The sequence below is a fragment of the Tetranychus urticae genome, chromosome 2 (assembly GCF_039701765.1).
Source record: "Tetranychus urticae isolate SD_2017Ah chromosome 2, NJAU_TeUrti_SD_1.0, whole genome shotgun sequence".
Lineage (NCBI taxonomy): Eukaryota > Metazoa > Arthropoda > Arachnida > Trombidiformes > Tetranychidae > Tetranychus > Tetranychus urticae.
Window position 1 is genome coordinate 27,278,538 of NC_142959.1, and position 20,096 is coordinate 27,298,633.

The 20,096-nt window shown below is 32.4% G+C and overlaps 9 protein-coding genes and 2 pseudogenes across 16 annotated transcripts; 5 read left to right on the top strand and 6 right to left on the bottom strand.

Moving 5' to 3' along the window:
• Positions 1-350: 350 nt before the first annotated feature.
• LOC107360317 (putative ATP-dependent RNA helicase DDX23 pseudogene) lies at positions 351-2,822 on the bottom strand (annotated as a pseudogene). The gene has a single exon (XR_016198735.1). The product of XR_016198735.1 is annotated as a putative ATP-dependent RNA helicase DDX23 pseudogene (transcript).
• A 36-nt stretch (positions 2,823-2,858) lies between these two features.
• Positions 2,859-3,593, bottom strand: LOC107360328 (histone H2B). The gene has a single exon (XM_015926958.3). It carries the CDS (start codon positions 3,471-3,473, stop codon positions 3,099-3,101), a length of 375 nt encoding a protein of 124 aa, XP_015782444.1. The 5' UTR covers positions 3,474-3,593; the 3' UTR covers positions 2,859-3,098.
• Positions 3,594-3,767: 174 nt separating this feature from the next.
• LOC107360330 (histone H2A) lies at positions 3,768-4,496 on the top strand. Its single transcript, XM_015926961.3, has one exon. It carries the CDS (start codon positions 3,871-3,873, stop codon positions 4,243-4,245), a length of 375 nt encoding a protein of 124 aa, XP_015782447.1. The 5' UTR covers positions 3,768-3,870; the 3' UTR covers positions 4,246-4,496.
• Positions 4,497-4,993: 497 nt separating this feature from the next.
• On the bottom strand, positions 4,994-5,809 carry LOC107360326 (histone H3). Its single transcript, XM_015926956.3, has one exon. The coding sequence runs from the start codon at positions 5,705-5,707 to the stop codon at positions 5,297-5,299; it is 411 nt and encodes a 136-aa protein (XP_015782442.1). The 5' UTR covers positions 5,708-5,809; the 3' UTR covers positions 4,994-5,296.
• Positions 5,810-5,977: 168 nt separating this feature from the next.
• On the top strand, positions 5,978-7,075 carry LOC107360322 (trimethylguanosine synthase pseudogene; annotated as a pseudogene). The gene has a single exon (XR_016198736.1). The product of XR_016198736.1 is annotated as a trimethylguanosine synthase pseudogene (transcript).
• A 291-nt stretch (positions 7,076-7,366) lies between these two features.
• Positions 7,367-9,084, top strand: NiPp1 (nuclear inhibitor of protein phosphatase 1). The gene is made up of 5 exons (XM_015926953.3): positions 7,367-7,476; positions 7,545-7,605; positions 7,889-8,042; positions 8,109-8,323; positions 8,436-9,084. Exons 1-5 carry the CDS (start codon positions 7,421-7,423, stop codon positions 8,958-8,960), a joined length of 1,011 nt encoding a protein of 336 aa, XP_015782439.1. The 5' UTR covers positions 7,367-7,420; the 3' UTR covers positions 8,961-9,084.
• A 780-nt stretch (positions 9,085-9,864) lies between these two features.
• On the top strand, positions 9,865-13,203 carry LOC107360324 (protein tyrosine phosphatase type IVA 2). Of its 6 annotated transcripts, none has more exons than XR_003081936.2 (3): positions 9,865-10,312; positions 10,710-11,837; positions 11,913-13,203. XR_003081936.2 is itself a non-coding variant. In XM_015926955.3 (2 exons), exons 1-2 carry the CDS (start codon positions 10,178-10,180, stop codon positions 11,118-11,120), a joined length of 546 nt encoding a protein of 181 aa, XP_015782441.1. In that variant the 5' UTR covers positions 9,865-10,177; the 3' UTR covers positions 11,121-13,203. The 6 variants fall into 6 exon arrangements, 1 of the variants encoding a protein (XP_015782441.1); XR_003081935.2 differs by having other exon boundaries at positions 10,710-11,816; XR_003081937.2 differs by having other exon boundaries at positions 10,710-11,772.
• LOC107360320 (iripin-2-like) lies at positions 10,710-12,351 on the bottom strand. The gene has a single exon (XM_015926952.3). The coding sequence runs from the start codon at positions 12,349-12,351 to the stop codon at positions 11,134-11,136; it is 1,218 nt and encodes a 405-aa protein (XP_015782438.3). The 3' UTR covers positions 10,710-11,133.
• Positions 13,204-16,673: 3,470 nt separating the features above from the next.
• Positions 16,674-17,784, bottom strand: LOC107360323 (trimethylguanosine synthase-like). The gene has a single exon (XM_015926954.3). The coding sequence runs from the start codon at positions 17,640-17,642 to the stop codon at positions 16,842-16,844; it is 801 nt and encodes a 266-aa protein (XP_015782440.1). The 5' UTR covers positions 17,643-17,784; the 3' UTR covers positions 16,674-16,841.
• Positions 17,785-17,966: 182 nt separating this feature from the next.
• Positions 17,967-18,769, top strand: LOC107360327 (histone H3). The gene has a single exon (XM_015926957.3). The coding sequence runs from the start codon at positions 18,049-18,051 to the stop codon at positions 18,457-18,459; it is 411 nt and encodes a 136-aa protein (XP_015782443.1). The 5' UTR covers positions 17,967-18,048; the 3' UTR covers positions 18,460-18,769.
• A 504-nt stretch (positions 18,770-19,273) lies between these two features.
• On the bottom strand, positions 19,274-20,077 carry LOC107360331 (histone H2A). The gene has a single exon (XM_015926962.3). It carries the CDS (start codon positions 19,900-19,902, stop codon positions 19,528-19,530), a length of 375 nt encoding a protein of 124 aa, XP_015782448.1. The 5' UTR covers positions 19,903-20,077; the 3' UTR covers positions 19,274-19,527.
• Positions 20,078-20,096: the final 19 nt, after the last annotated feature.

The window sequence follows — 20,096 nt, forward strand, 5'->3', positions numbered from 1 at the left end:
CATATAATGCATGGAAAAAAGACTCGACTTCAACATAGCGCTTTTGTTTTGTGTTTTTTATTTACAATAAACGATTAATGGAAATCAATTCAAAAAGTTCCTGATGAGTGCAGAGAAACAGAGTTGATTGCTTAAGTGTCAAACTTGAACCTAATGCTAAAACCATTGAGATAACTTATGATGGTTTTCAAATGATTGGTTTTGTAAAGTTGTTGCTCTTGATGATTTAACAACAGAACTAAAAATTTTGCTGCTGATTACTTATTTCTTTGAGTTTGCAGTAAAAAAATTAGAAACCATGATGATATATGAAATGATACATGCGATACGAAATAATGTAGAAATACGAATATTTGTAAAAGAATAAGTTTATTAATCATGAAAGAGACATTATTTTATAAATTGGAGCATTTATAAAATGCTGTTTATGATCAGATAAGTTAGTTAGTTAGATTATACAAATTGTATGTTGATCAAACAAAAATAGTTTCATCTTTTCTCTTTTTCTGTCCTGTGGATGCTCCTGGTTTATGTTGAGCATCAGGATGATTAGCTAATTCAGGGGGACATGATGATACTGGACTTTGTTGCAACAGTTGTTTGAGATCATAGAACAGGTGAGAATCGTCTTTTGTACAGAAAGAAACAGCTTTACCCGTTAAACCAGCACGACCAGTACGACCAATACGATGAATATAATCTTCAATACTTTTAGCCATATCATAATTAATGACAAGAGTAACATTTTTAACATCCAAACCTCTACCTGCAACATCAGTAGCTACAAGAATATCTTTCTCACCAGATTTCAAAGAAGATAAAGCAAATTCTCTCTGTTCTTGACCTTTACCACCATGAAGAGTACAAGCATTGTAACCAATTTTTTCCAAACTACGAGCCAATACATCAGCTCCTTTCTTTTGATTGACAAATATCATGATTGGAGGTTCAACACCAGCTGACAAAGTTTGCATGAGTTTCTTTCGTTTATCTGATTCAGCAACAAGATATACAACTTGTTCAACTCTTTCAACAGGTTTACCAGCTAAACCAATGGTGACCATTGCAGGACGACGTAGATAAGCTCGTGCCAATCTTTCAACACTTGGAGGCATTGTTGCTGTAAACATGACAGTTTGTCGATATTTATGTTTTGAATTAAAATTGGCAATCAATTTATCTTCATCTTCAGCATCATCAGTATCTGGTTTTAAATTTGTTACAGGCATAAAGTCGAGAATTTTTTTCAAATCAGGTTCAAAACCCATATCAATCATACGATCAGCTTCATCGAGAACAACATAAGTACATCGACTTAGAACCAAATAACGATTTTCAAGTACATCGATTAATCTACCAGGAGTTGCAATAACAATTTCACAACCTAATCGCAATTTGAAACCTTGCTCTTCTCGAGAAGAACCTCCAATTACTGAAACAGTTCGTATTTCTAATGCTTTAGCAAATTTAAGAGTTTCTTCTTCAATTTGTTGAGCCAATTCACGAGTAGGAGCTAAAATAATTGCATATGGTCCTTGGTCAATCTCCTCTTGACGGACTATCTTTGGTTGTGCAGTTATCCAAACAAGCAATGGAATCAAGAATGCAGCAGTTTTACCAGAACCAGTTTCAGCAACACCAATAATATCTCTATTCTGTAATCCAATTGGTATAGCTTGTCTTTGAATAGGAGTTGGTTCTTTGTATTTAAGTTCATTAATAATTTCAATTATTTCTTTAGGTAATCCTGATTCATCCCAATTTCTTATTGGATTCGGAATTTTTCCACCTTTAATTGCAATATTGTAATCTTCTCTAAATATTCTCCAATCTCTTTCTTTCATTTCAGTTAAACCTTTTTGAGTCCAATGACGATCATCCCAAGTTTGTTTCTCTTCCTTCTTTTTCATCTTTTCTAATCTATATTTTTCTTGTTCTTTCTCTTCATCAGTTCGTCGACGTTCCAATAATTCACCATAAAATCTTGATTGTTCTTTCTTCTGTTGCTTAAAATCAATACCAGCAATATGACCTCTTCCATATAATTGAATAGTATGTCTATCTTTATAAATTGGATTATAATCATCACTTGTATCTTCACCAGCATCCCAATCAAAGACAAATTTTCTTTCATTTAATCGACGAAGTCTCTTTTTCTTTCTTGCAGCACCAAGATATCGTTCCTTGATTGCATCAACTTCCCGCTTTTTATCCTTTTCCTTTGGTTCATTGTCATCATCATCAGCAATTCTTTCTCTTTCTCTTTCTCTGTCTCTATCTCGATCTCTTTCCTTTTCTCGATCTCTGTCACGATCTCTACCACGCCTATCATCTCCTCTTCGATCTCGTCTATCCCTTGAATCATCCATTCGATCATCTCTCATTTCTTTCCTTAATTTTTCCAAATATTGTTGTCGTTGTCGATTTGCTTCCTCAATCTTTTTCTTCATAGCAGCAGCCTGTTCTTCTCGACGTTGAATTGCCAATTTTTCACGTTCTTCTCTGGTTAAAAACTTAGGTTTAATATCAACATTTGGAGCTAATTTAGATGCTGTTCCTTGTTGTTGTTTTAATTTATCCTCTTCAGATTCGGTTAGTGTTGCAGCTGCCGTAGCCATGATTGATGATGAATAAGAACACAACTATGATGCACAGTAAACAATGATAACACTTTCAATAAATATCGCACAATTTTGATATGATCACTAACAATTGACACAATAAACTCAACAAAATTGAGTGACAAACATACAAGCAACAAACATGTTTCACAGCTGATAACCCAAAATTACCCAAAACTGAGCTCAACGCCATCCATTGGAAGAAACAATCACACAATAACCAGAAAAATCAGTAAGTCAAGTCAATAAATTATTTTATTCAAGAATCACCGAAGAATATGTAAAAGTGTAAATCAATTGATATTCATAAATTTCAATGTAAGTCTCAAGATAAAAACAAAAAATGAAAGCAATAATAAAACTTCTTTTCTCAAATATGTATTGGCCCTGAAAAGGGCCGTTTTTTGGTTATATGAGGTAAATTAGGTGATCATGATGAAGGATGAAGGATGATGATAATTATTATGATGGAATTGTTTATTTAGAAGAAGTGTATTTGGTGACAGCTTTGGTTCCTTCTGATACAGCGTGCTTAGCCAATTCACCGGGAAGGAGAAGTCGGACAGCGGTTTGGATCTCCCTGGATGTGATGGTTGATCGCTTGTTGTAGTGGGCCAATCGAGAAGCCTCAGCAGCAATTCTTTCGAAAATATCATTAACAAAGGAATTCATGATGGACATGGCTTTGGATGAGATACCAGTGTCGGGATGAACTTGTTTCAACACTTTGTAGATGTAGATAGAGAAGGATTCCTTTCGTCGCTTCTTCTTCTTCTTCTTGTCAGTGGCTCGTACAGCTTTTTGGGCCTTACCGGCTTTCTTAACAGCTTTACCTGAGGGTTGAGGAGGCATAATTACTAAATGATAAGTTGATTAAACTTGATTCAAAAATGAAAACAAAATTTCAAAATACAAATTACTATGGAGGTAACTTTACTCAAATTTCAAAAGATGACCAACTAAAGCCATCACTTTACTTTTTATACTTCAGTATAGGGTGTTTAACTATAAGTTTACCTAAACGAGGACTCATCTTTACTCCTATTGGTTGTTACTATAACTACGCTCATTCTTATTGGTTGGTGACTTAAACACCTTTAGCGTAAAGTATATAAACTAACTTGATGTTGTTGTTTTCACTCAATCTCAGCTGATTAAAGTAATTCATTCTTACTTTTAAGTTTATCAAATTTTGTTTCATTTTCTTTGTGAATTTTCACCCAACTCTATTCAATAATATCAACTAATCATGTCTGGACGTGGTAAAGGAGGAAAAGTCAAGTCAAAGGCAAAGTCACGATCATCTCGTGCAGGTCTTCAATTCCCTGTTGGTAGGATTCATCGTCTCCTAAGAAAGGGAAATTATGCTGAACGAGTTGGTGCTGGTGCTCCAGTTTACCTGGCTGCCGTTCTTGAATATTTGGCTGCTGAAGTTTTAGAATTGGCTGGTAATGCTGCCAGAGATAACAAGAAGACTCGTATCATCCCCCGTCATCTTCAACTTGCCATCAGAAACGACGAAGAATTGAACAAGCTTCTTGCTGGTGTTACCATTGCTCAAGGTGGTGTTTTACCAAACATTCAAGCTGTTCTTTTACCAAAAAAGAGTGACAAGAAAGCTTAATCACCTTTAACAACCATCATAATAACATAATCATCATCCTCTTCATCTTTCATTATGATCATCCTTTACATTATATACTTCATATAACCAAAAAACGGCCCTTTTCAGGGCCAATACATATTTGAGAAAAGAAGTTTTTATAATTCTGTTTAATCTAATCTTGTCTTTAACTTGTCTTTGACGCGTATTTGATTCATAATCATCAGTTCATGTCTTATCCATTTCGTTAATAAATTTATTTATTAAACATACATGTAGTTGCTCTTGTTCTTCGAATATTAGTAAATAATATAAGAATATAAATTATGAGTTAGAATGAATGAAAAAATGAATGAAATATCTCTTTTTATACAATTGAATAGTATGTCCATCTTTATAAATTGGATTATAATCATCACTTGTATCCAGCATCCCAATCAAAGACAAATTTTCTTTCATTTAATCGACGAAGTTTCTATTTCTTTCTTGCAGCACCAAGATATCGTTCCTTGATTGCTTCAACTTCCCGCTCCAACTTATCTTTTTCCTTTGGTTCATTGTCATCATCAGCAATTCTTTCTCTTTCTCGAGCCTTGTCTCGATCTCTATGAAGTAAACAATGATGAGATTCTCTGAATATTCTTCAATTTTGATAGTTAATCACTAACAATTGGCTGACAAAATATACTCACAAGCATTGAGCAACAAGGCTGTAAATGTAACAAGAACCGAGAGTCAGAGAAAAGAAAAATTAACAAGTAAACTTCAATGAATATTTATAATAAGTAGACACCTTTATTAATTAAAATATACGTTATTACTCACAATCTAAAATATGATCTTGAATCAATGTCAATGTAATGTCATTTTAAGTCAATAAAGTCAAGTTGTTTAAAAAATAGAAACTGTTATAACAATCTTTTAACAAATAAGTATTTGGCCCTGATAAGGGCCGTTTTTGTATTATAATGAGATCAAATGAATATGATCATGATGAGGAAAGGTGGGATGGAGAGAGGGTGAGAGGTGAAAGGATAGATGAATGGATGCATGAGGAAATGAATCAGTACACTTAAGCACGTTCTCCTCGAATACGTCTAGCCAATTGAATATCCTTAGGCATAATAGTAACTCGTTTAGCGTGGATAGCACATAAGTTAGTGTCTTCAAAGAGACCAACCAGGTAAGCTTCAGAAGCTTCTTGCAAAGCCATAACAGCTGAAGATTGGAAACGAAGATCAGTCTTGAAATCTTGAGCAATTTCTCTCACCAATCGTTGGAAAGGTAATTTACGGATCAACAATTCAGTTGACTTTTGATAACGACGAATCTCTCTCAAAGCAACTGTACCAGGTCGGTATCGATGAGGTTTCTTAACACCACCGGTGGCTGGAGCAGATTTACGAGCAGCCTTGGTTGCCAATTGTTTTCGTGGAGCTTTACCACCAGTTGATTTACGAGCAGTTTGCTTGGTTCGGGCCATTTTTCACTAAAAGATGAGTAAGAAGTAGAAACAACTTGAATAAAAATTCAAAGACAAATATGATTTGCAAAGACTGATTAACCAAACTGAAGTGAACTAACAAATTTTACATTACCCGCTTAAATATGAAACTGGCTTATTGTTTGAGTCCTCGTTGTGGTAAGCTCTATTCTTATTGGTTCTTCTTGTCAACGCTTTTTTGCATGTTTCTGGGTTCAAACAAGAAAATGCGCCAAATTTGAATTGCCTTTTCTTTATTCATATTCATTATTTTTATGATAAACCAAAACATATGATTTTTTTGTTTTTTCTAATTCCTTCCAACTTTTTAATTAATCTCTCTCTCTCTCTCTCTCTCTCTCTCTCTCTCTCTCTTATACTAGATTTATGGATAAAGAATCAAATTGTGAATCTATTGAAATCATTGCTGATGAAATTAGTGAACAAGAAAAGGCTGTTATGAAAACAATGGGTTTACCATCACATTTTTCATCATCTAAAAAATATGATAAATCAAAGAAAAAACAACAACAACATGGAAAGGTAAAAAAAAGTCTATGTAAATATTGGCATCAAAGATATCGTTTATTTTCTCGCTTTGATCAAGGTATCAAACTTGATAAAGAATCATGGTATTCAGTGACTCCAGAAATGATTGCTTTACATATTGCTTCAAGATGTGTTAAAGATGATAATTACAGAGTAATAATGGATCCTTTTTGTGGTGTTGGTGGAAATATTATTCAATTTGCTTCATTTTCAAAAAATGTTTTCATTATTGCCAGTGATATTGATCCAAAAAAAGTATCAATGGCCAAACATAATGCTTCAATTTATGATGTATCTCATCGTATTGCTTTCATGGTGGGTGATTTCTTCAATATCATTAAAACAATCAAAATACATGTTGATTGTATCTTCTTAAGTCCTCCATGGGGTGGACCAGATTATTTGAAACAAGACAACTATTCGTTATCATCTATGACACCAGATGGATTCAACATTTATAATGCTGCTAAAAAATATATTACTCCAAACATTGCTTTCCTATTACCAAGAAATATTGACAGAGATGATTTAAATTCACTTTTACAACCTGGAGAATTCATTGAAATTGAACAAAATTTAATTAATGATAAACCCAAAACAGTTACAGCATATTTTGGTGATCTTGCCAAACAAGATTTGTTACAATCCTAATACTTAATTTAAATCAATGTTTCATTTTTCATCGTTCATCTTTCATAACATAATTGCATTATTATATCATTTTATGATTGTTACATTATCCATGTACATTTTTTATTACAAATCATCTTGTGATATTATTCATAGATGTTATTAATTAAATTCACTTTGAAACAGGTTCATTTTGATTCACACAAATTTTTTTCTTAGCTTTCATTGGTGAACTTTTTATGAACACTTGTAAGTTTTTTCTGTTTGTGCTTAATAATTTAAATAATTTTTACTTTTAATTTTCATCTTTTTACTCTATTTTTCAAGAGTTCATCAGCTTAAGAACTTAACTAATAAGTTCTTTTATTTATAAAGAGCTTATTGATTTTGGTAAAAAATTCAATTTTGGCGCTTTCTCGATCTCTTGCATACAAGCTGGATTTGTTTACCATTTGCACGGCTCATAAGTCACTTGTGGTTTAAACTCTGTTTAAGTATATTATGGTTTAGTTTTTTGGCTCGTTTTTTCAAGAAATGTCAACACCGACAGAATCGATTCCTACTTCATCACATTATCAAGTTCCTAATTGGTAAGTTTTTCAAATAACAATTCAATGTAAACTCTATTCTCATTGTGATTTCGTCTTTTTTAACACAGGGCTGGAATACCTCCATCAGGGTTCCACTTAGATGTTTATAAAGAAGGCAAATTGTTTCAGGTTCGTATCTATTTCTCAATAGATTGATTAGTTGTTATCATTTATGCATTATAAATGAAGGCACATAGAAGATGATTGGTGTTACTGGTGAACAATTAATTACATTGGTTGTTCACTTTTTAGGCAATTAACATCAGGTATACGATATGTGCAAGATCGATTTAACTCTTCTCTTATCGAGGATTGTTGTCAAAAGTGGTCAATGTAAAACTTTATAAAGTGCTTAGCTTTTCTATATTGGCTTTTGATACAAATTTAATTTCCATTTGTTTCCCTTTCGCAGAAAATCATGATCGATGAGAAAAAATGCTATCATTTTGGACGAAACCCGACTCTGAATGATATTTGTATTGATCACCAATCTTGTTCGAGGATCCATGCTGCTTTGGTTTATCATAAACATCTCAGTAGAGCTTTTTTAGTAGATCTTGGCAGCAGTAAGTTAACTAAATTGCTTTGAATAGTCCATATCCGAGTCTAATGATCGTTTTGTTTCCATTAAGCGCATGGATCTTTTATCGGCAATGTTCGTCTTGAAGCTCATAAACCAACTCAATTACCTGTAAACAGTACATTTCATTTTGGAGCATCTACTCGATATTATTATCTTCGCGAAAAACCAAACGCTAGCAATATATCTAACTCTGATGGTGATGCAAATTCAGAAAATGTCGACTATGGACATCTCAACTTGCCTGATTCGGAACTAGAACTAGATGTAAGTAATGACATAATTGACGGAAATTACATCGATATAAGTTACAATGAACCAATAAGCTAGAATATGAATTTACCATCTATATTACTAATTATTTTTTTATTTTCTGCAGAACTTGACTGAATTCAACACTGTTCATAATAAGCGTATAAGCATGATGGGAATAAAAGAAAGTGACAAAGTTCGGGCTGGCCCTCGTACAATATTAGTAAGATTTAAAGAAGAAGAAGAAATAATAAACCCAGAAGATATTGATCCAAGTGTTGGAAAATTTCGAAATTTAGTCCAAACAACGGTTATTCCCAGAAAGAAGATGAAACTAGACTCATCATTGGGATTGAATCAGAATGAAGTTAAATCATCTCATATCTTGAAACCTCAAATCGACTCAACATCTCATCATTCATCTGCTTTAAATCCAATTTTTTCAACTTCACTTTCCCTCAAACTTGGTATACCATTACCAAATTCAGCCCCTGATGTGGATCTTGAAACGAGTCCCGAAAAAATTCCTGAGCTCCCAGCAAAACAGCTAACTGCTGTTGAACCGATCGAAAGTATCGGTGGAATGGGTCTTCCTAAGAAGAAGAAATATGCCAAAGAAGCGTGGCCTGGACGTAGACCCCCTCTTCTTTAATAGTAACCTATGGTCTTACCGATTCGGTTAATATAACTGTCTTAGGTAATTGTAAAATCTGCTAAATTATATCCCATGTCAAAATTACCCAACTTTGCCTCATTAAACTGATTTTCATTGTAAACTGCTTCATTGCTGATAAATTATAGTTTAATAACAATTTTTAAACTTCACTTTCATCTATTCAATTGATCAAACAAGTCATTCCAACAAGTATCGACAAAATAACTTCAAAAATGTCTGGAAAGTGACCTGAAAAATCATTGTTTATTAATTCATTAAAATATATTTCAATTGTTCCAATTATTCGCATTTTAAGGATGACAATTTATATTCCAATTGTACATATGAGCCATGTAATGAGCCGATATTTGAATACCATTTTATGAATATGTCCAACTTTGATTTCTATTATTCGATTTTTGATGGTTAAATGGTCTTGAATAAAAATTGTTATCTTGAAAATCCCGATTGACTAGCAAGATTATTAATCAAGATCTCAGCTATTTCTGCATTGATCAAACTACCCTTGAAAAAATATTTGATTTAAAGTGGCCAAGGTTAAGTCTAACATGATAGAATCGATAAAACGTTTGTTAATTGTTTAACTAGCAGTCTCAAAAAGTCAGTTAATTACTTTATTCCCTCTTGGAGCGCACATTTATTCTGTGTTGTGTTAATCTAAAACAGCATCTGGTAGCTTCTTGAGCAATTATTTATGATAAATCAGTTCTTATCACAATTATCAGGCTCGATTGTCAATTAGATTGAAATGAAATAAAATACATGCATCTAGCATGATTCGATGCAAAAGCAATCATTCGCATGGGTAGCAATAATCGATTTCCAGATTAATCAGTAACTGATAATTCAGTGAGAAGTGAATGTTATCATCATTTGATCATAGGATTGCAGTGGATTTTATCCATATAAGATTTCAGTGTCATTATTTAACAGATTAATTTATGGTTGTTAAGCTTTGATAAACTTTTAATCATCAGATGGATTAACAATTTTACTACTCTTCTTCAATTATCATTTACTTTTTTAATGAAACTTTAAACTCTTCCATAAAATTCAAATTATTGGTGTTCAAGTGCACATTTTTTGTCCTCTTTAATTCTCAATGAGGATTGTGTAAGTCAACAGCAACAGCTCTCTTCATTTTCACATCAAACTGTGCTTATTCTTCACTAGTCTCTGTTTTAAAGTTCACCATGGTTCAGAAGGATAACATTTCTTCAATAATTTCGCCCCTGGTTCGCCCAGGTCCATCGGATATTAGCTACAAAGATATGAGATTTCTCATCATGGACAGGCCAACAGACAACACTTTGAACATTTTCATAGAGGTAATTATAGTGTCCTAAATCTCCTCCTTATTCCTATTTCTTTACATTTCTGTTTTAATCATTTCAATCTATGTTAACACTCCTATAAACCAATATATTAACCTGACCTAACCCCGTAAAAATAATTAAGAGTTCAATTTTTGATCTAGCGATAATTTTATGGCCATTTTGTCATAAGGTTAAACCCTCAGCCTCGTTTGTTTAGTGCTTCAAATATGTTTAATTTTACACTCTATGTATATCCATTTCCTATCTGTGGTCTCAATCATTTCTGCTATAAATATCTTGCTCTTTTCATCATCAATTGTACATTAAATAACCTTGTTGTCCTCTTTTTCTTTGCTTCCTACTCTTCTTTCGCACCCTGTTTCATTTTTTTTTCTTTCTCTTTCACCAGGAACTCAAAAAAAGAAATATTCGAGATGTTGTTCGTGTCTGTGAACCAACTTATAGGACTGATTTATTAGCAAAGGAGGGCATCAATATACATGATTGGCAATTTGATGATGGATCACCACCACCTCAGCATGTAGTTGAGGCATGGTTTGACTTATTAAAGACGAGATTTCGAGAGGATCCCAACAGCTGTATTGCAGTACACTGTGTTGCTGGTCTTGGTAGAGCTCCAGTGTTAGTTGCTCTAGCATTGATTGAACTGGGTATGCAATATGAAGATGCCATAGATTTGATTCGTCAAAAGAGGAGAGGAGCAATAAATGCTCGGCAATTATCATATCTTGCTGAGTACCGTCCTAAGTCTCGGCTCAAGACAAAGGCACGACAGGCTCATAAGTGTCTATTGAATTAAGGTGATTCTCTCATCAACCAGTTAGCTTATTAACTGCACCAGTGAAGATATTGACTCGTTTTGATCGATCCCGAATAAAGAAAAGAAAAGGATGATCAGCAATAAATTGTGCTTGCCCGGAAATTGTTGACAGCGGGTGAAATCCGAAACCAGTGAAAGCAGCAGCTTTGGTACCTTTTTCATCAACTTTGATAACAGATTTGTGAATTGCTGAAGTCAAACTAAGATGGCCTCGATCTTGAACAAGTGTTCTCGATAAATCCTTTTTATCACTTGTATTACTATGACTACTACCATTACCAGTACTCCTGATAGCGTCATCATTACCGTTTCTATGTCTAAGGCTATCATCACTGCTAGCATTACTGTCTAGACTATTCTTACTCTTCTCCTTATTATTTAGATTACTTTCATTTTTACCATCACCACCTTCAGCACTTACATCAACACGACCTATGAAGGTATCGTCTTTATCAATTTTGTCAACTTTAGCTTCTTCAACAACCTGAATCCTCTCCGCTATGCCTGTGTAATCTGCTTTTAAAATGGACAATCGCAGGTTCTCTAACCTTTCCATCAGATCATATTGTACTTCAAATGTAAATTTTGGTATTTCTATGTCAATATCACTTTGTGTCAATCTACTCTCGATGTAGGAATCAATTTCTTGTACAGTTAAATTTCTAACCAAATTAAGTAATGAGTCCCTTTGATTCGGTAACAAAATGATCATTGAAGCGTTACCCAAATAATCAAGTTGAATTATTTTCATGTCTTTCTCCTTAATTTCAGCATAATTGGTTCTCAATGAAGTTGTCATGAAAGGAAAACGATCCGATGTCAAATTCCTAACACTTGAAGCCATCAAGGACGGTAAAGTTGTTTGAAATGAAGATTGAGAAGATTTTGATGAGGATAAAGTGATTTGATCGATTCCATAGAAAGGCCGTTGAATGATAAGAGACTTTGGAAACGGATGAACCCAATCTCCTTCAAATGAAAATGCATTTAAAATGATTAATTTTGTATTTGGATCTATGGGACCATCTAAAGCTTTCCTAATCATATTATTTGTTTTATTGGCAACCAATTGATTAACCTCATCAACCAGATTGCTTTTACTCGATTTAAAGTCTCGATTAACCACCAATCCATTGAAAACGGACTCAAGGGTCGACTTGTAATCATCTTTCACCCGATAATCAGTTGTAACCATAACAAGATTGACCATTTCATTTTTACATGTTGTTGATGCTGATAATTGCTGCAATTGACCATTTGGACATTGGATATCAATCAACTTTAGCAAGAAACGAAATCAAGAAAAAGAGAGAAAATTAAATTTAATCAATTATTGGATCAGGGTGGATGGCAAAGAAAAGATGAAATCAGAAATAGAATTGAAAAGTTCAAAAGTAGTCAAATGAATTGTAATCTACAATTGCTGTTTGTTAAATTATTTGAAAACTGGTAATCATTAGTCATTTGTTTTGTCCTACCAAAAACCTTCAGTTTACATTGGCTCAACACAATTACGGTCTCTCATGTGAGTTGATGTTTATATCGATTTTTTGGTTAATAGTTTGTTAATCAAAAGTTATGGCTAATTTTTTGTATTTAGAGAATCACATTTCTAGTTGAAACAAGTAGATTTTGATTGTTTTTAATATACATTCATTTTTAAATATCAGTAAATTGTTAACGTCATTTTTTTAGATTAATTGATCCCACATTATGTTTAGTTATCAACCAGTTGAATTATCATTATCATTTAAACATCAAAATAACATCAACATTGACTTGACGTCAAGCCAGTGACCAAACTGCGATTCAATTTTAGTTCACAATCATGTAAATCCCAAAATTGTTGATTAGTTTTAATTGTTTCGACTTGAACCAAATGATTAACTCACAATTAATGTTTTGTTTTTGTACTAGAAGAATGGTTAAAATGCCAAATCAAGCAAGATGTATACCTTAATTAATTTTATTTTAGATTCAATGCTGATTTATAATGAAACCAAAACAAATTTAAATACAAAATACAATAGTTTTTATTTAACCACAATTAAAATGATTAACAAAAATTGTTTACCGTGTATTTGGATAATCAAAAAAGGCCAAAACAAATTGTCAAAAGTGTCATCTTGAGCTATAATTGTTGATTTTTCAAGCTTTAGTCACAGTTATTAATAGTAAGTGATCATAATTAACCCTATTCTGTGTTTTAATGAGATCATTATTGTATTGTAATTGGCTGAACCTGATTTTTATGGAAATTTCAGATTCGACTGAATTTTGCTGCGTAAAAATGAATTAACCTTTAAATACCTTCCGATCTGATCTATTAATCTAATCAATTCTAATCAACTCTGATATTGCCTGGTGTTCTTAAATGTTTGATTATTGTTAATAGCAACTTTACTATTGAACATTATTATGAAACAATTATCTTGATCATTTTAAGGGTATTAATTAGTGAGGCTACAAAAGAGATAATAAAAATACAATGAAACTCTCGTGATGAGATCAATCAACTCAACGTATCGAGACTTTGATTTAAGTTGATCACAATTTACAAATCCAATGGAGTGACATTTTTTAAGATGAAAAAAAACATAAATGGATCAACTTAACGTGAAAGTTAACCTTAGCTGAGTATTTCACTGTCAATTTGATGAATTGCTCAATGAAATATCATTTTTGTTTCTCAACTGTTCATTTCAAGTCATACACTTTATTGTTATTATGTTCAAGATGACGAGTTTTCTTGGTCTATTTTGATCACAACTACGCAATTTCAAGAGTAAAAAATTTGCTAAATTAGATTGGTTCATCTGAAACGAGGATGAGACTAAAAATGCAAATTTGAAGACTTAAAATCTTAAATTAACTTGCCATTTTGACAAAACTTTCATCTTTCCACTCGATGTTGTCTTACTTTTCAACTTTCTCTTTATTTCAATATTAATGTTAAAAGCTTGATATTATTGTTACTCAATTCAAGTCAATCAGAAGACATTGAAAAGGCCAAACAATCCAAAAAGATTGGCACAAAAAGTGTTAATCTCAAGCAGCTGACTCGCAACTCATTTCAATGAATATTTCAAGGCAAATCTCGCTGTGAATCTTAGTGGTAAACAGATTATGCCATTTTGTTTGTAGCTGTTTAAATCTCTGTAATTCTGTTCCAAGTTTAAAATGATCAACTATTCAATCTGCTCATCTTGACTTATTTAGAGATTTAGGTAAATAAAAGTTCATTGAAGATAACAAGATAGACTATGAATAAAATCATGTAAGAATCCCAATTACTCATGCTTAACAGATAAGGTCCAATAAACATATTAAGGTAAATTTGTCAATACCTTAAAATGCTGTTCAATGTTAAATCTTTTCACCCAATCGAACCCTTAGAATAAGTTTTTTCATTCACTTGATAGTATTCAAAGTATTTTGTCTTGAGACTTTCACTATTTATACCGGAATGAATGATTATTTTACCTCAAGTTTTGATTGATCAAAAATTTAATTTTCAGGTTGGCAGATTGATGTTAATACTATGGATTGGGTTGATGAAACGCATGTATTTACGTGTATTTACATTAACATTTTGTGTTACCTTTTTGATCGGAAACTTTGTCTGGTAATTACAGTCATAATGGTCATTAAAATGGTCATTATACAATTTGAGGTAAACTTGGCAATTATTGAACTTTATTGTCTTATATGCTTGGATCTTGAACCATGTTTGAGTTCATCACTTTCATTGTGGTCGTTGCCTTTCTCTCTGATCATTATGATGGTGATGATGATGGGAATGATAAAAGTGATGATGAAATGAAGGGAAAGGAAAAGATCAATGAAAATGATCACTTTGAATGAGCTTTTCATTATCCATGTTTGTCTGTTGTGTGCAAAATAGTGCCACAGTTAAGAGTAAAGAGTCAAAAATAACTCAAGTTAATGATATACTTTCATTTTTTGAGGACCAAACCCAAAAAACCATGGTAACTACAAGACTATCACTTCAAGTTAATCCTCATTTACCATGTTTTGTTGCAACAGAGTTTTCATGTGGTGAAAGCATAATCTTCATTATCATCATGTTCATCATTAATTGATTGTGTGTTATAGCTTACAAGAAACAGGGAGAAGGTAAATTTGAACAAGAAACAATCAGAAACGTTGACATTGTGAGAGTTTTAAACACGATAATTGAATGAACATTGATTGATCACTAGTCGATAGTTAACGTAAATCACAATTGAAAAATAATCTTGAAAATTGATCACCAATTTCAGTGAAAATCGAATGATAATCGAATTTTTGAGAACAGATTTACTCCAACATCGAATGTAACCCAAAATCTGGTTAACTTTTTACTTTTCAATCTGGTTTCGTGACTTGGGTTTTCAACTGACTAACGGTGAACGATGTTATGAAACCAAGGATAACTTACACTTTTAAATTGTTTCCTTAACTGTTGAAGAGCAATTGATTTATCAATAGTTTGATTTGTGTTGGTTAGAAATGAAATCAACTGTTGCTGACCATTTCCAGTTGCCCCTTCAGCCAACAGGCCAAGTCCCATTACAATACTTAACGGAGAGAAGATCACATTTTCATTAGATTGTAATGATTCTGGTAGGAAGGAGAGAGACAATTGGTTGATTGTATTAACAAGTGAAATGTCATCAGTCTGACAATTAACTTTTCCTACGAGTATAAATACATGGAGAAGAGATGAGATCAATGAAAACACAAACACGGTTAATATATCCATTGGTTTGATATGAACACAGGAGTAATATTTGCAAATGAAATGGAGAATTTGATTTAAAATCAAAATAAATTTTTATTCTCAGGGTAAATAATTGAGCCAACTGGAATAAAACAGAGCTACAATTGGTTAAGAGTTGTTTAGCGCAATTTGAGTTAGGTTAACTCAAATGATTACCATGAACTGAGTTAATAGTTCACCTTAACAATTGACGAGGACGACAATGATGAAAGTGCTGATGATAACAGCCAAGCACCAAAAATCATATTTTTTTGCCTTCTCTCCAACAATTTAGCCTGATTAATGTTTACAGTAAACAGTTAACTTTTGATTGTAACTTTCTCTTTCACTATTTACTTTTTACATTTACTCCTTTCTTCCACCAATTTGTTTGAGATCATTTTATTATTGCTGTCATTACTTAACAAGCTTCAATGATTTTTGTCAACCGATACTTTTTTGCTCTCATTAATTTGATAAACTATCGTTGACCCCCTTTTGTGTCACCTTAATTGCCCTATTTGATTGTAAATTGCGACTTTTTTGATTGCTGCTGTTTCCTCATGGTTCGATTTCACTTCGTTTAGTTTACACCAAAAAGCAGTTGATAGCAAGTTCACTAAAAATAGAGCAAGAATAAATATTAGGAATATGAAATAAGATAATTTGAATTGAATAAAAACAAACAGAGAAAACTTAAAAGTGTTCAAATGAAGTTCATCAATGAGAGTTAAGAAAAGGTTAAAGGATTTGAATAAATAACAAAAGTGTACCTGTTTTGAAGTGAATTTAATTAATAACATCTATGAATAATATCACAAGATGATTGGTAATAAAAAATGGACATGGATAATGTAACAATCATAAAATGATATAATAATGCAATTATGTTATGAAAGATGAACGACGAAAAATGAAACATTGATTTGAATCAAGTATCAGGATTGCAACAAATCTTGTTTGGCAAGATCACCAAAATATGCTGTAACTGTTTTGGGTTTATCATTAATTAAATTTTGTTCAATTTCAATGAATTCTCCAGGTTGTAAAAGTGAATTTAAATCATCTCTGTCAATATTTCTTGGTAAAAGGAAAGCAATGTTTGGAGTAATATATTTTTTAGCAGCATTATAAATGTTGAATCCATCTGGTGTCATAGATGATAACGAATAGTTATCTTGTTTTAAATAATCTGGTCCACCCCATGGAGGACTTAAGAAGATACAATCAACATGTATTTTGATTGTTTTAATGATATTGAAAAAATCGCCAACCATGAAAGCAATACGATGAGATACATCATAAATTGTAGCATTATGTTTGGCCATTGATACTTTTTTTGGATCAATATCACTGGCAATAATGAAAACATTTTTTGAAAATGAAGCAAATTGAATAATATTTCCACCAACACCACAAAAAGGATCCATTATTACTCTGTAATTATCATCTTTAACACATCTTGAAGCAATATGTAAAGCAATCATTTCTGGAGTCACTGAATACCATGATTCTTTATCAAGTTTAATACCTTGATCAAATCGAGAAAATAAACGATATCTTTGATGCCAATATTTACATAGACTTTTTTTTACCTTTCCATGTTGTTGTTGTTTTTTCTTTGATTTATCATATTTTTTAGATGATGAAAAATGTGAAGGTAAACCCATTGTCTTCATAACAGCCTTTTCTTGTTCACTAATTTCATCAACAATGATTTCAATTGATTCTTTATCCATAAAACCTAGTATAAGAGAGAGAGAAAATGTAAGATTAATTAAAAAAAATGCAAATAAAAGAAGGAGTTGGAAGAAATTAGAGAGAACAAAAAGTCATATGTTTGGGATTATCATAAAAATTATAAACAATACAGAAAAGAAAGAAAAGTGAATTCAAATTTGCCGCATTTTCTTGTTTGAACCCAAAAACACGAAAAAAAGCTGTTTGTGAATGAACCAATAAGAATAGAGTTTACCACAACGAGGACTCAAACAAGCGTCAAACAAACAATCTAGTTTGATATTTAAGCGGGTAATGTAAAATTTGTGAGTTCACTTTAGTTTTGTTAATCAATCTCATCAAATCATATTTGTCTTTGAATTTTTATTCAAGTTGTTTCAACTTCTTACTCATTTTTAGTGAAAAATGGCCCGAACCAAGCAAACTGCTCGTAAATCAACTGGAGGTAAAGCTCCACGAAAACAATTGGCAACCAAGGCTGCTCGTAAATCTGCTCCAGCCACCGGTGGTGTTAAGAAACCTCATCGATACCGACCTGGTACAGTTGCTTTGAGAGAGATTCGTCGTTATCAAAAGTCAACTGAATTGTTGATCCGTAAATTACCTTTCCAACGATTGGTGAGAGAAATTGCTCAAGATTTCAAGACTGATCTTCGTTTCCAATCTTCAGCTGTTATGGCTTTGCAAGAAGCTTCTGAAGCTTACCTGGTTGGTCTCTTTGAAGACACTAACTTATGCGCTATCCACGCTAAACGAGTTACTATTATGCCAAAGGACATCCAATTGGCTAGACGAATCCGAGGAGAACGTGCTTAAGTGTACTGATTCATTTCCTCATACATCCATTCATCTATCCCTTCATCTCTCACCCTCTCTCATCCATTTATCCCACCTTTCCTCATCATGATCATATTCATTTGATCTCATTATAAAACAAAAACGGCCCTTATCAGGGCCAAATACTTATTTGTTAAAAGATTGTTATAACAGTTTCTATTTTTTAAACAACTTGACTTTATTGACATAAAATGACATTACATTGACATTGATTCAAGATCATATTTTAGATTGTGAGTAATAAAGTATATTTTAATTAATAAAGGTGTCTACTTATTATAAATATTCATTGAAGTCTACTTGTTAATTTTTCTTTTCTCTGACTCTCGGTTCTTGTTACATTTACAGGCTTGTTGCTCAATGCTTGTGAGTATATTTTGTTAGCCAATTGTTAGTGATTAACTATCAAAATTGAAGAATATTCACAGAGAATGTAATCATTGTTTACATCATAGAGATCGAGACAAGGATCGAGATGATGATGACAATGAACCAAAGGAAAAGGATAAGTTGGAGCGGGAAGTTGAAGCAATCAAGGAACGATATCTTGGTGCTGCAAGAAAGAAAAAGAGACTTCGTCGATTAAATGAAAGAAAATTTGTCTTTGATTGGGATGCTGGAGAAGTTACAAGTGATGATTATAATCCAATTTATAAAGATGGACATACTATTTAATTGTATAAAAAGAGATATTTCATTCATTTTTTCATTTATCTCTTCACTCATTTCAACTCATAATTTGAATTCTTATATTATTTACTAATATTTATCAAAGAACAAGAGCAACTACATGTATGTTTAATAAATAAATTTATTAACGAAATATATAAGACAAGACATGATGATGATTATGAATCAAATACAAGTCAAAGACAAATTAAAGACAAGATTAAATTAAACAGAATTATAAAAACTTCTTTTCTCAAATATGTATTGGCCCTGAAAAGGGCCGTTTTTTGGTTATATGAAGTATATAATGTAAAGGATGATCATAATGAAAGATGAAGAGGATGATGATTATGTTATTATGATGGTTGTTAAAGGTGATTAAGCTTTCTTGTCACTCTTTTTTGGTAAAAGAACAGCTTGAATGTTTGGTAAAACACCACCTTGAGCAATGGTAACACCAGCAAGAAGCTTGTTCAATTCTTCGTCGTTTCTGATGGCAAGTTGAAGATGACGGGGGATGATACGAGTCTTCTTGTTATCTCTGGCAGCATTACCAGCCAATTCTAAAACTTCAGCAGCCAAATATTCAAGAACGGCAGCCAGGTAAACTGGAGCACCAGCACCAACTCGTTCAGCATAATTTCCCTTTCTTAGGAGACGATGAATCCTACCAACAGGGAATTGAAGACCTGCACGAGATGATCGTGACTTTGCCTTTGACTTGACTTTTCCTCCTTTACCTCGTCCAGACATGATTAGTTAATATTATTGAATAGAGTTGAGTGAAAATTCACAAAGAAAATGAAACAAAATTTGATAATAAATTTGTTAAAATGTAAAAGTAAGAATGAATTTACTTTAACAGCTGAGATTGAGTGAAAACAACAACATCAAGTTAGTTTATATACTTTACGCTAAAGGTGTTTAAGTCACCAACCAATAAGAAT

Bases quoted from the DNA above. Each gene is read 5' to 3' on its own strand.
- LOC107360326 (XM_015926956.3), bottom strand. From the start codon at position 5,707: ATGGCCCGAACCAAGCAAACTGCTCGTAAATCAACTGGTGGTAAAGCT.
- LOC107360327 (XM_015926957.3), top strand. From the start codon at position 18,049: ATGGCCCGAACCAAGCAAACTGCTCGTAAATCAACTGGAGGTAAAGCT.
- LOC107360323 (XM_015926954.3), bottom strand. From the start codon at position 17,642: ATGGATAAAGAATCAATTGAAATCATTGTTGATGAAATTAGTGAACAA.
- NiPp1 (XM_015926953.3), top strand. From the start codon at position 7,421: ATGTCAACACCGACAGAATCGATTCCTACTTCATCACATTATCAAGTT. The intron at 7,606-7,888 runs GTTCGTATCTAT...TCCCTTTCGCAG, and splicing joins AAGAAGGCAAATTGTTTCAG to AAAATCATGATCGATGAGAA. The intron at 8,324-8,435 runs GTAAGTAATGAC...TATTTTCTGCAG, and splicing joins ATTCGGAACTAGAACTAGAT to AACTTGACTGAATTCAACAC.
- LOC107360324 (XM_015926955.3), top strand. From the start codon at position 10,178: ATGGTTCAGAAGGATAACATTTCTTCAATAATTTCGCCCCTGGTTCGC. The intron at 10,313-10,709 runs GTAATTATAGTG...CTCTTTCACCAG, and splicing joins CTTTGAACATTTTCATAGAG to GAACTCAAAAAAAGAAATAT.
- LOC107360328 (XM_015926958.3), bottom strand. From the start codon at position 3,473: ATGCCTCCTCAACCCTCAGGTAAAGCTGTTAAGAAAGCCGGTAAGGCC.
- LOC107360320 (XM_015926952.3), bottom strand. From the start codon at position 12,351: ATGGTCAATCTTGTTATGGTTACAACTGATTATCGGGTGAAAGATGAT.
- LOC107360330 (XM_015926961.3), top strand. From the start codon at position 3,871: ATGTCTGGACGTGGTAAAGGAGGAAAAGTCAAGTCAAAGGCAAAGTCA.
- LOC107360331 (XM_015926962.3), bottom strand. From the start codon at position 19,902: ATGTCTGGACGAGGTAAAGGAGGAAAAGTCAAGTCAAAGGCAAAGTCA.